Source organism: Nicotiana tomentosiformis, chromosome 9, assembly GCF_000390325.3.
Source record: "Nicotiana tomentosiformis chromosome 9, ASM39032v3, whole genome shotgun sequence".
In the NCBI taxonomy this organism is placed as follows: domain Eukaryota; kingdom Viridiplantae; phylum Streptophyta; class Magnoliopsida; order Solanales; family Solanaceae; genus Nicotiana; species Nicotiana tomentosiformis.
The window spans coordinates 93982498-93995125 of NC_090820.1; the positions used below are offsets into that span (position 1 = coordinate 93982498).

Here is a 12628-nt window from a genome sequence, read left to right on the forward strand (position 1 = left end):
TTTAAATAGCATCCCTGAGAATGGTTATTTGTGCACTTGCCCCTCCTAATTCCTACCGCATATATCATTCTCCTTTCTCGCAATTAACGCAAAAACTCTGGAAAAACTGATAAATTAAAAATCATGAACACTATCACATCATTCTCACTTAAGCAAGTATATATGACTGCAAAGTTGAATTTGAATTTGAACGGTATAAAATGAATCTTAATACAATGATTTATTTATTTTAAAAAATTCACGAGAAATACATTACTAACCACATTCGGTGTTGAACACCAGCTTTAATAGAGGCTCGTTATCGAAGTCATCGATTTAGCTTTTCTAGTTAATATATAAGTACCCCATTTTCCCCTGTATTTTCTATTATGTATGTGATTAATGTGACACATTTAGAATTTTAAGTCATTGTACATCTATGTTGATTGTACAAGTTTAATAGGCTCAAATCTCAATATCTAAAATGTCACCTCAACTTGTACCGTTTTGCAAAGTCAGTTCTTCTGACTCTTAATTTTTTCGAATACTTTATTTTTAAATGGTTTACGAGAAAGATATATTATTAACCAGCTTTGGTGGTGACCACCAACTTCTCCGGAGGCTCGTCATCGACATGGTTGATTAGTTTTTTTTCACACTACTTTTTTCATGATGCATGTGATTGATGTGACACATTCAGAATTTTAAGTTAGAGTGTACATTTATGTTGATTATACAAATTTAATAGGGGCAATATGTTAAATGACACCTCAACTTGTACCGTTTTGCAAAATCAATCCCTTTATAATTTTTTCCAAATACATTTTACAAAACAGCTATCCATACTCTAATATGAAGCTCATGCAAAGGTTTTACCTTTGGTGAAAAAAAACAAGCACTTTTCAATGATTCAAGAAAGGATGCAGCTTCAGAGTAACAAATGCGTGCTCTAATTTTACTTGAAATTGGACACAGTTGCAAGATATCAACAGAAAATGCAACCTTGACGAGAAATTCAAAAGTTACTTTATTTCAATATGTAATATGCTTCACACATGTGGAATACCCTCTATTATCTTTTTCAGCTTCGAAATAAAGGCTTAGCGCAACTCTTGCTGAACGCTGCCTTGTAGATAATATGAAGGTTGTAACAGACAATCAACAAGAAAGAAACTCCCAAAACCAAATAAATAGAACTTATATAGAATTATACACAAGCCCAGTCTCCACATTATTCGCAAGAACCTTCAAACCTTTTCTAGAACTAACAATCTTCAACCACCTTCAATGAGTGCCCTGGGTAATATTACAAAACTGCACTCTGTCCGTATCGCTATCAAAGATGAAATGGAGATAAGATTCCTACTATACACATATCAGGAGACAAGAACACCAGAATTTAACGGAGTTTATTCTGAGCAACAGCCTGGCATAGTTCATCCTCATAGAATAGAACTCTATTAGAACCCAAGGACTTGCATAGGGGCTTTTGTATAACAGATGGAACCAAGCATCTTGAAGGAAATACTGACTCTTGGAAAAGAACAGCTGCAATTTGCCTCATCTCTGTGAACTTGAGACGGGATGGTGGACGTGGACCATGTTTTGGAGCCTTAGGAGTATGAGGAGAGGGGAGCCATGCACCGTTTCTGTCCTCTTTGCTGCAAGTGAGTGGTATATGAGAAAATTCAACAGACATGTCTACCAGCCATCTAGAGGATGCAATGAGTTAAAATATTACCTTACAAATGGCCAGTGATCAGTGGGGAGAGGAGTCATGGTTCTTAACATCTCCTGCCGCATTCTATCTGGAGTAGTATAATTGAAATGGAAAATCCTTGCCTGAATTACCTATTAAATTTGTACGGCTGATCATTAGATTTCAATATATTTTCCATGTCTAAAACGAGATAAACATGGAGAAAAAGAGAGATAGTGAGCGAGTGACTCACTGCCTTCCTGATTTTTTGAGAGACATGGAAAACTGCTTTGAGTTGGTCGTGGTGCAGATGGCAAAGTATTTTAACCTCAATCAGAAAGTAAAAAATCTATCAGCCATTCAGCCCAGATAATTGAATGAGCAAAACAAAAAACTTAAAAACTTAGTGTCCTAAATCACACTGACACGACTTTAACTCATAGGGCTAGACGAAGACTCGTGTCCTCCAGTTTTTCAGCAAATGCAGAGCACATTTATACTTTTTCCTGATTTTAGTACATTTTGATGTTTTGTTCACTCTAATATAAAACAAAAACGCATAAATAAATTAACTTTTTAAGTATCACAATACCAACTAGTTTTTGAAATATGCCATTACATTCTCAGATCAGGCTATTTTCAGCAGATCGCCTAGTCATTCCAAATTATTCTGTTCTAAAAATTCTTTTATTTGCATTACTTACAAGTTTAAAATTAAAGTAATCGGTCCTCAACATGATGCTAACCGGGAAGCCAATAGGAGAGAAGAACGGGGTGACCCAAACAAATGATGGCTGGATACCAGAATACAATTATGAGAGGATTCATACTGTTACGGATTAAGGACATTCATCAAAGCAACAGGGAAATCAAAACAGATTTAGCTAATTTGACATGTCGTGGATTAGACACATTTAGGTAGATTCAAATCAAAAAGGGTTTTCCCCAGGGAAAAAAAAATCAGATGCTATATATGAGAAACATTATATCATCCACATGTCAAAAACAATTCGAAACTTCAATTAAAATGATATAAGAACAATTCAAGATTGTTAATAGAACCATCTTTCTCTTATTTTGTTCTACAGATTGAAACAAGATCTAACGTCCACTGTTTAAAACATGCAAGTGGAAAAAAAGAGGATATTTATCAGGACATTTAACAAATAACTATAGCAAATTTATGAGCAATTAAATAAAAAGTTAAGGTAGAGAACACTCAATACCAGTAAATCCATCGGAAGAGACTCGAGCCTCGACTCTGATGTGCACTCAAATGCACCAGGTGTCTTTGGTGTCATCTGCAAATTCTTCTGCTTAGATACATCAATGGGCGTATGCATAGCACCATAACAAAACCTCACGGGTGATAAAATTGTCGGAGTTTCACAAACATTATTATTTTGAAGCACAACTTGATCTTTTGTTTCATCTGAAGTAATTACTGCCACCCTTTTCTTCCCAAGATCCGTACAAGATTTAGCAGCCGATACCTTAGTGTAACGAAGCTGTGCCAAAGCACCTGGTCTCAAATACCTGCCTGTTGTACTCCTCGACCGCCTTTTCTGTTTTGGGGTCTTGGATTGACAATTTTTGGGTGACACTTTACCCATATTATTATGTTCCAATTTCTACTTCCCAAGCAATTTTAATCAATTTATCACCTTAATCCCAAAGATCTCTACTTTAATCATTTTCCTTTATTATTTATCAAATACAAACCAATTCTAACTTGGACTACCCTTCAACATTCACCTGCAAAGAAAAAATTCCCAAAAATCCATTAATACTGGAAAAGTTTCAGATTTTCCAAAAAAGTTCAATAACTAATTACCACAAAGATAATACAAAAAACAGAAAAATTGAAGCTTTAATCAACTGATTATAAAATCTTCAGAGGTAATAAAGTGAAATACCTTAAAATAAACTTCATCTCACCAATTTCAATCAGTTCCAGTTTATCTCCCTACAGAACCAAAAACAATAATCAACCAAAGCTCACAGCTAAACCCAATAGAACAATTTCTCAAATGAAGCATATACTAGGCACAAGTGTCAAAAATATACATACAGAACTCCAAATGTTCGACAAAATAATACAACAGCAGCAACAACAACAACAGAGAAAGATTCAGGATTTAAAATTTAGAGGTTCTGGATTCTAGCCTAGTTACTAGGTTCTAAATTTATAATCTGTATATATTAGATAGACTTTTTAAGATAAATACTGGGTTTGGACCAAATCTACTGGTTCTGTCTAGCCTATACAATAAACAGTACCATCTGCCCCTAAGTAACAACAACTTAATCCCGAACAAGTTAAGGCCGGCTAAATGAATTTGACAAAAACTACAATTATGCTCAATCCTGAACTAATTAAGGTCGATTTTATGAATCTTCTACTGTTCAACTAAAAATAGAAGTGAAAGAAAAAAATGCAAAAAAATACAAAAATAGAACCCCAAAAAAAACAAAAAAAATGAATTTTTAGAGCATAAATTCAAGATAAATTTAACAAAAATACATAGAGAAGATAAAATTCCGAACCTGAAATGAAGCGGAAAAATGGGCCAAGAAAGGCGAGAAGCCAAAAACCCTAGCAAAAAAGGGAGAGAAGAGGGAAAATGGGAAGAGGAAAGAGGAGGGAAAATGAGAAAAAGGAGTAAGTAATTTAGGGTTTTGGTAAATTGCATTAAGCAAAAAAAAGGTTTTTTGAATTTGTTGTAAATGCCCGCCAAATTTTTCAGCAACTGTTACCATATATAAAATAAAATAAAATAAAAAAACTGATGAAGTTGGGGCCCACGTATGTGGACTTGGGAACTGGGCCCGGCCCTCGTGGTGAACTGATATCTGACTGCTGACGTGGCGATATTTTATTGGATGTGTTGATAGGATTTTTTGGGCTCAAAGTAGGAATCCGAGGTTGGATTCTGACGTGGGATAGTCTCCTACGGCTTAGATGGCGGCAGACTTAGGCTTGTAATTAGATTTTGTTGTGATTTTTAGGTCTATATAGATATTGTCTGTCTTTTTAAAATAAAAAAAATTGGGAGGGAAATTTGATTTTGCAATTAGATATTGTTGTTATCAGTAAGTATTATCCGTATTTTTGAAAATTATTTTCGGAGGAAAAATATAAGATTTTTTTTTTATCATAATGGTAATAGGTTACATGTATCCAATTTCTTTAATTACACCAAATGTGTGCATGAATGAGTTTGATCGACTATCTCGTTCACCTTGTTAAGAGCAGTGTCAGGAATTTAACTAAGGAGTAAGAATATTTAAAATTATACGCAATTTAATCTTTCGATAATAAGTATTTAGTTGTTCACCATTTAATCACTCGTGTGATATGCATCTAATTATTTACAAACTAATACAGTAATTATTGATTATGGCTTTCTGCGTTTTCTTTGTTTGTTTGATGATCAATAATCCACATATGAAAAGTAAGCTAAATAATTTTTTCTCTAGTTCAGATATGTCAACCCCATCACTCATCATACAATAAATATACCAATAAGAACATTAAAAATTAACATGTGAACTAATTTTTAAAATTTTAGAAAAAGTGGTGATTTTAAAATGTGATTGAATGAGTTCCGGCAAAACCTTCACTGGTTTTTGGCCGAATTGATATTTAGGAAATTTAGTGAAAGTTTAGTGATTTTTAATTAAAATTTTAATTTAATAATTCTATGTAATTGACCCAATTGAATGTATCTAGTTAACCTATTATTAAAATTCAAAAATAAGATATAAATTCCAACTAATGGCAATGAGGCAGGGGTTAGACAGGAATCCAAGGTGAAGAAAGGAATATTAAAGGGATTAAAAATTAAAGACCTTATGTTGTACTACGTCTTCTTTTTCTTTGGATTCTCTTAAGTAGGAATAGTGTAGGATTTTTATTTATTTATTGGTACCTTTTTTTATACCAGAAAGCCACTGTAAAATAGTGGGGCAATTAAAAAGAAAACAAAGTATTGCATTCAAACATACTTGTATGAATTATGAAACATCTTAAATATTAAGGTAATCTCCAAGGTAACAAGAAAAAGAAGAGATATAATAGTCAATTCAAGATTTGAAATTTAAGAGTTTATACCACGATCTCAAGTTAATACTTCATCCGATCTACTTTAATTGATTTTTTTGAATGTTTTCACATATATTAAAGAATTCACCTTTTAGTATTAATTAACAATATCAACCTTAATTTATTTATTGAAAATATAACAAACACTTCTAGTCTCCTTACTCTAAGGGCAATTTTGAAAAAAAAAAAATCTTTCTTTATATTTACAAAAATCAAATATTATGAACCACAAAAAAAAATTAAAAATTCAAGTAAAGTGGAGCAGAGAGAGTATATAATAATAATAAGAAGAAGAAGAGTTTGTAGTTAAATGTTAATAATATTTAATAAATTTCTTAATACATATACGCAAAGGCGGACCCAGGATTTTAATGCAACGAGGCCACCATTATTATTTTTTACCAGTAGCTCCTAAGACTTTCAGTGTTCAGGATATCAAGTTATTTATTATAACCATTTTCAAGGTATACACACATACATATATAAGATTTTTACCGAAACTTACGGAATACGATGTTCACTCAATATTATAAGTAAGTCTGTCTCTGTATATACACGATTTGAGCAATAGCTATCGACTCATGAATTATAAGCTAAATCCGCCTATGGCTAAAGTATGTGTAATTGTACGATATTGTCTTGTTCTTGTAAGATATAAAAACACTATTTTTGAAAACTTATTACATTCACACAAAAGATAATAGTCCAAGGCTCCATCACGTTTATTGTCCCTGCTTCTTTATTTCATATACGAATAAAACTTGTCAATGAATTAAGGACCGTTTAATAAATGGAAAACATTGTCCTTTCTAGTTCAAAAATTTATAAGTATCAAAGTAGTAAGACTTTTCTACTTCCCGCATAATTAAAAAAGACGAATAACTAAGTTCAATTATGCAATTGTGACAAGACTGCTTGAACATTTGATATTGTAATTCGAAGTCTGACCTCTTAATCACTATATTAATATTGAATGGTGACGCCTTATTAGTAGTTAAATTCTGCTATTGAAGACATTTATAAACAAAATCTAAAATAATTTTAGAAGAAAAATGCAATCACAATTAGCTAGATCTTTCTTTTGGATTCATTTCAATGATTTTTGATAAATCAAACATCATATGTTATCGAGTTGAATTAAACCAAACATGCAGTAGTAGTGATAGAAAATTCGTGCCCCGACCATATTCAAAAGTAATAATAATAACAATAATAATAATAAGAAGAAGAATTAATCTAAATATTCGCTCACCCAATTGCCTAAACTAAAAATAGTCGGACAATATATAATATGTGTTAGGGGTGGCAAATGGATGGGTCGGGTCATATATGTGCGGTCGGATATGGTCTGGTCGAAAACGAATAGTGCAAAAATGAATAAATTATCGGAGCCGACCCATATTTAATACGAATAAAAATAGGTTAACTGACGTATAATATGAATATCCATATTATCCATGGCTTCTTGAATATGATAACTTTTGAGAGAATTTCTAATCTTCCAAACTTAATGAACTTTCAATTTGATTCTTTACAAATATAAAAGTTAAACTCATTAGTTATCCAGTGGTTATCCATTTTCTAAGTAGATAATATGGTTCTTATCCATATTTAGTCCGTTTTAAAAAGTTCATTATGCAACTTATTTTTAGTGGATAATATGAGTGGATAACTATTTTTTTTAATCTATTTTGTCACCACTAATATGTGTATAGCCATGTATAATTTATGTATATCAGCTAAAAATTAAAACATTAAGTACGGCCGCCTATTTGTATAAAGATCCCCTCAAACAAAAGATGCTAACAAGGCCCAAATGAAAAGGCCTGTTTCCATAACACTCTCAAAGCCCAAAAACAATTGTTTCTACGTCAACGTTGCTACACTCTCAAAGCTCAGTGTGTAAACTGTCTATTATATTCTTCTTCATTTTTCTTAAATTGCATAATAATTTTAATTGTTTTAAATATATTATCAACTCCTGATTGGTTCATGCAATTTAAATGATTAAAATTATATATTAGCAACTCTTGATTTGTTCATTGTTTTATTAAGAATGAATAGATTTCCATTATCTATAATGCTTTGGAGATAAACTACACTGAACGGACATTAAAATCTCAAAGATATGGGATTTCCAACGGAGTTATTATCTTAATAAAATACCTTATCCTTGTTATCAAATAAAGGAACACTTTATGTTGTTGTTTCTAATAATTTTAACCATATAAACTATAGAATGTAGTATACCACAAATATTTGAGGATATATCCCACCCTTTCTCTCTCTCAAATTTTATTTTCCTTATCTTTTACTAATAAAAATCCAGCAAATTCTTTGTCGTTTTACTTTAAAAAAAGAAAAGAAAAGGAAAACTCTAAATGACGAAAATTTGGAAGTCTCTTATATCTCGTGTCTAAATTGGTTGAATGGTAAACCATAGCTCGAGGACAATCTACGTGCCTTAATTATCTTATAGGCAGTAATGCAAACAGAATTTTCAAAAAAGAAAATTCAAAAAAATAATAATATTAAACACGCAAAGAAGCTAAGTATATTCAACACCTAACATTCATACAGTGTAATTTTCGGTGAAGGGGGCGCCCACCTAAGTTCGCCCCTGCTTATAGGTCAGACATAGATATGGTGAAAATGATCCTCAGTTTTCTTGGAAGAAACTATCATATTTGTAGACGAATTCGAAATTTAAAGTTTTTAAATTTTTATATACTTTAAGATTAATAAATAATTATAATTACATTCACAGTTAAGTGACTTTTAATACACACTTATATAAAATATTGGCAAAAATTATTGATTTTTTGTGAAACTCAAATATTATATGTTAAATTGTCATACTGAGCAGTGAGCAAGCTCCAAAGGCCGTTTACTAATATTATCTTGGATATTCTTACTTTTAGCCCGCGTCAAAAATAATTTACATCTGGTAGTCAAAACAATATATAAATTTTGTATAATTTTTGTATAATATACAGAATATATATACTAAAAACATATAATTTTTATATATTTGTTTGACGATTATTTTTACAGCGACTATACAATGTCATTTTTTCAATTATTTATTATCTTACGGGCATTCGACGCCCCAAGTAAGAGGCAATTTGTGGTTTGTGGACTTTGGACAAAGTAGTGGACCAGCTACTTCACTTCCTCATCTCTCCCCTAGGATGCTTATTCTTTTAATTTAATTTTCTCTTCCAATCTTATTTTTTTACTTCCACAAAATATTGTTTTTTTTTTTCCTTTTGGAGAGAGACGATATAATATGTTAACTAGAATATGGAGAATATATTCTTTTTTTTTATCAACCTTGTAAATAATTTTGAAAACCCTAGTCCGCTTATTCGTTTTCTCTAATTATCCTTTATCGTAACTCTAATTTTCATGTTAATAGACATGTGTTGAGACAAAATATTTAATTTAGGGTTAAAGAATTTTATCAGTGACTAACTCTAAATTTTCTAATCAGGTGAAAAAATTAAGGACAAAAGGAAGAAAAAGACGTCATAGTATAAGGTAGGTAGAGCGGCAAGAGGAAATCTTGTTGGGCTTTTAAGCTTGGTGTAGCTTAAAGAGTGTGAACGAAAAATGGAAGAAAAATAAAATATTTGAGTTTCCTTCATTGGCAAAGGGATATTGTCCCATATTAGAGGAAGAAAAGACTTTTTATGGGTATATATACAATTGCTCTTCTTCTAACTCTTAAAAAGTTAAGAAGAAGGCAAGTCTCGTGCTGTCGTCGTCATCGCTCGGCATCGACATCGGCATAATATCTTGAAAGATATTTTATTTTGGCCCAAACCTTTGGCACCAATATGTATACATTGTGATGGTCAAGCGACAATAGGCATGGTAGGGAGCGTTATGTATAACGAAAAATCTCGTCATATACGACGGAGACACAATATCGTTAGACAACTACTCTCTAGTGGTGTTATCATAATTGACTACATAAAGTCAAGAGATAACGTATCAGATCCACTTACAAAAGGCCTATCTAGAGAGGCAATTAAAAGATCATCAAAGGGTATGGGGTTAAGGCCTAAGACAAGTCATCGTGGCGGTAATTCTACCTAGCAGACTAGAGATCCCAAGATCTAGGTTCAAAGAGATCAAACAAAGTTATGAATGACGGTTCAACATTGTCAAATAACTCAATCAGAAATCGAGGTAAAGCACTAACGCTTTTTGATGAGTCAATAAAGCTTAAACGTTTTAATGATTTGCTAAGTCTGAGAGGATATGACCAGATAATGTGTCTATAGGATTACACGTTTAGAAATCACCTATGTAAGTGTGAAGTGTAAGTCGCTTCAAGGAGAATGAAAGTAAAGGCCCATTCTCTAAGCACTCATGAAACTAGGCAGTGTTCATGGCTGAAATGAACACAACCGTGAGAACCATAAATTGTTAAGGGTTAATTGTGTGACTTATGATGTCTAGGTATACAACAAAGCTCGACGGTTCAAATATATCAAATCTACCGATTGACCGAGTATATCCGATATAAGTTCACTACAGAAAGTTTAAAGGGAAACCTACTTATCTAGATGCAATTAATTATTGCATGTAAAACACATACGCGTCCGTGCATTCCTTTATTTTATAGCCATTCCCCATTCATGTGGAGGATTGTTGGGCTTTTAAGCTTGGTGTAGCTTAAAGAGGGTGAATGAAAAATGGAGAAAAAATAAAATATTTGAGTTTTTTTCCTTGACAAAGGGACATTGTCCCATATTAGAGAAAGAAAAGACTTTTTATGGGTATATATAAAGTTGCTCTTCTTCTAGCGCTTAAAGAGTTAAGAAGAAGGCAAGCCTCGCGCCGTCGTCGTCGCTCGCTCGCCCGGCTCGGCTTCTGCTTCGATCAAAGATTGATTGATTAATTTTTTTGGACAAAATTTCTTTCAATTATTTAATTAATTAATTTAATTAATTAACGAAAATTCAATCCGGATTAATCCAAGACCCGCGACGCGACCCGTTTCGGTCCGTTTTCATTCCCGAATTCCGTTTTTTGTTTTCCCGTAATAAAACTTGGTGTAGCTTAAAGAAGGTGAATGAGAAATGGAGAAAAAATAAAAAATTTGAGTGTCACTCCTTGGCAAAGGGACGTTGTCCCATATTGGAGGAAGAAAAGACTTTTTATGGGTATATATACAATTACTCTTCTTCTATCTCTTAAAGAGTTAAGAAGAAGGCAAGCCTCACGCCGTCACCGTCGCTCGCTCGGCTCGGCTCGACTTCGGATTCGAATTCGGTCAAAGACTGATTTTTGAATTTGGTCAAAGATTGATTGATTAACTTTTTTGGACAAAATTTCTTTCAATTAATTAACGAAAATTCAATCTAGATTAACACAGGACCCGCGACGCGACTCGGTCCGATCCGTTTTCTTTCCCGAATTTCGTTTTCTGTTTTCCCGCAATATTTCTATTGAAATATTCCCACCAATTCTAACAGCTATGGCTGTTTCTCAAAGGTTGTAAACCTTTTTAGAAACAATGCCAAATAGTCTATAAATATACCTTGAATCCCAGAATCCTTACATACTAAATTTTTTAATTATCTTCTTCTTCTTCTGCACAATATTTTTCCAGTGTGTTTTACGACCATTGAGTGGTTCGAAGTTCACCCGTATTTTTGGTACCAATACACTGGTGAGTTGAATCGTTCTATTATGGGAGGATAATATTCCACCACTTCGGGTACTTGAGGGGAATAATTTCCTTAAGGACACATTGTGCATTCAGTGGGCTCAATTTATTCCGATATTATTTTTCAGAATTTATTTCGTCAAACTGGTTCTACTAACTTTCTGTTTCTGTTTCTATTTGAGAAAGTTTAATATTTTTATTATTTATTACAGCAATACAGACTGGCTAGCAAATCTTTGTAGTTCAGTTAGTTAGTTACAACTATTTTAACTTTTACTTTATTTGAGAGGATTTGATTTCCAACTTTGTAATTATTTTTCTCATTTCTCCTCCCCTTACCCCTAAGTAATAAAAACATTGGGAGGTTCCAATTTAGTTTTTTAAGATAGAGTAAGATTTATAAATTTAAGGACTGAATATATGATAAAACAGGCTATGGCCTATGGGCTTTATTGATATGAAATGGTCTTTAACTTGCCTATCTCACCCCTAGACTTCCTATATTAGACTATTCAGTATGGTGCAATCCAAACCCTGTCAGATTAAAAATATTTTTGTATTGGGAATCGTACTTAGTACATTTTGCTAAAAACTAGTAATTATATACAGTTACACAATCTTAAATAGCAGCCGCCGCCCAAAATAATTAGTGAGTATATTGGGATTTGGAAGAAGAGTGGTAAGAATTGTTGCGCGTATGCCGGAAGATTACGAGTTCAAATTGCGGAAATAATCCCTCAAAAAATTGCTCTCTAAATAAAAAAGATAATAATTGAATTTATATGTCGGTTTAAGAATATATTGATTAATTCAATACGAGTGATTAATAACGTCAGATTAAGCAAGTAAAAAACGTAATAGATGACCAAATCAATTAACATAATGATTCTGAGCTCGGTTGATGGCTCGATGAAAACCTACCCTCGATTTCTAACTTATAATTATGAAAAATTTAAGAACAAGAATAAGAATTTTGAGCAACAAAGAGAATTGAAATAAATTGTCTTGATATGTGTGTTACGATGTGTCCCTTGAATAATAATATTTTTTAAATACAATTCTAAAAAAGGTAAAAATCTTCTATTTCGCTAATCACTGATTTTTTGCCAATACGGGCTGAGATTTACCCTGTGATATCCGGTTGGGCACGGACACCATGGCCCTC

General features: G+C 32.5%; 1 protein-coding gene across 1 annotated transcript; it reads right to left on the reverse strand.

The window, feature by feature from the left end:
* Positions 1 to 1153: 1153 nt before the first annotated feature.
* On the reverse strand, positions 1154 to 4360 carry LOC104115434 (F-box protein At4g35930). The gene is made up of 6 exons (XM_009626064.4): positions 4226 to 4360; positions 3595 to 3644; positions 2905 to 3433; positions 1932 to 2006; positions 1721 to 1830; positions 1154 to 1640 (listed from the first exon to the last, which is right to left on the reverse strand). Exons 3-6 carry the CDS (start codon positions 3289 to 3291, stop codon positions 1379 to 1381), a joined length of 834 nt encoding a protein of 277 aa, XP_009624359.1. The 5' UTR covers positions 3292 to 3433; positions 3595 to 3644; positions 4226 to 4360; the 3' UTR covers positions 1154 to 1378.
* Positions 4361 to 12628: the final 8268 nt, after the last annotated feature.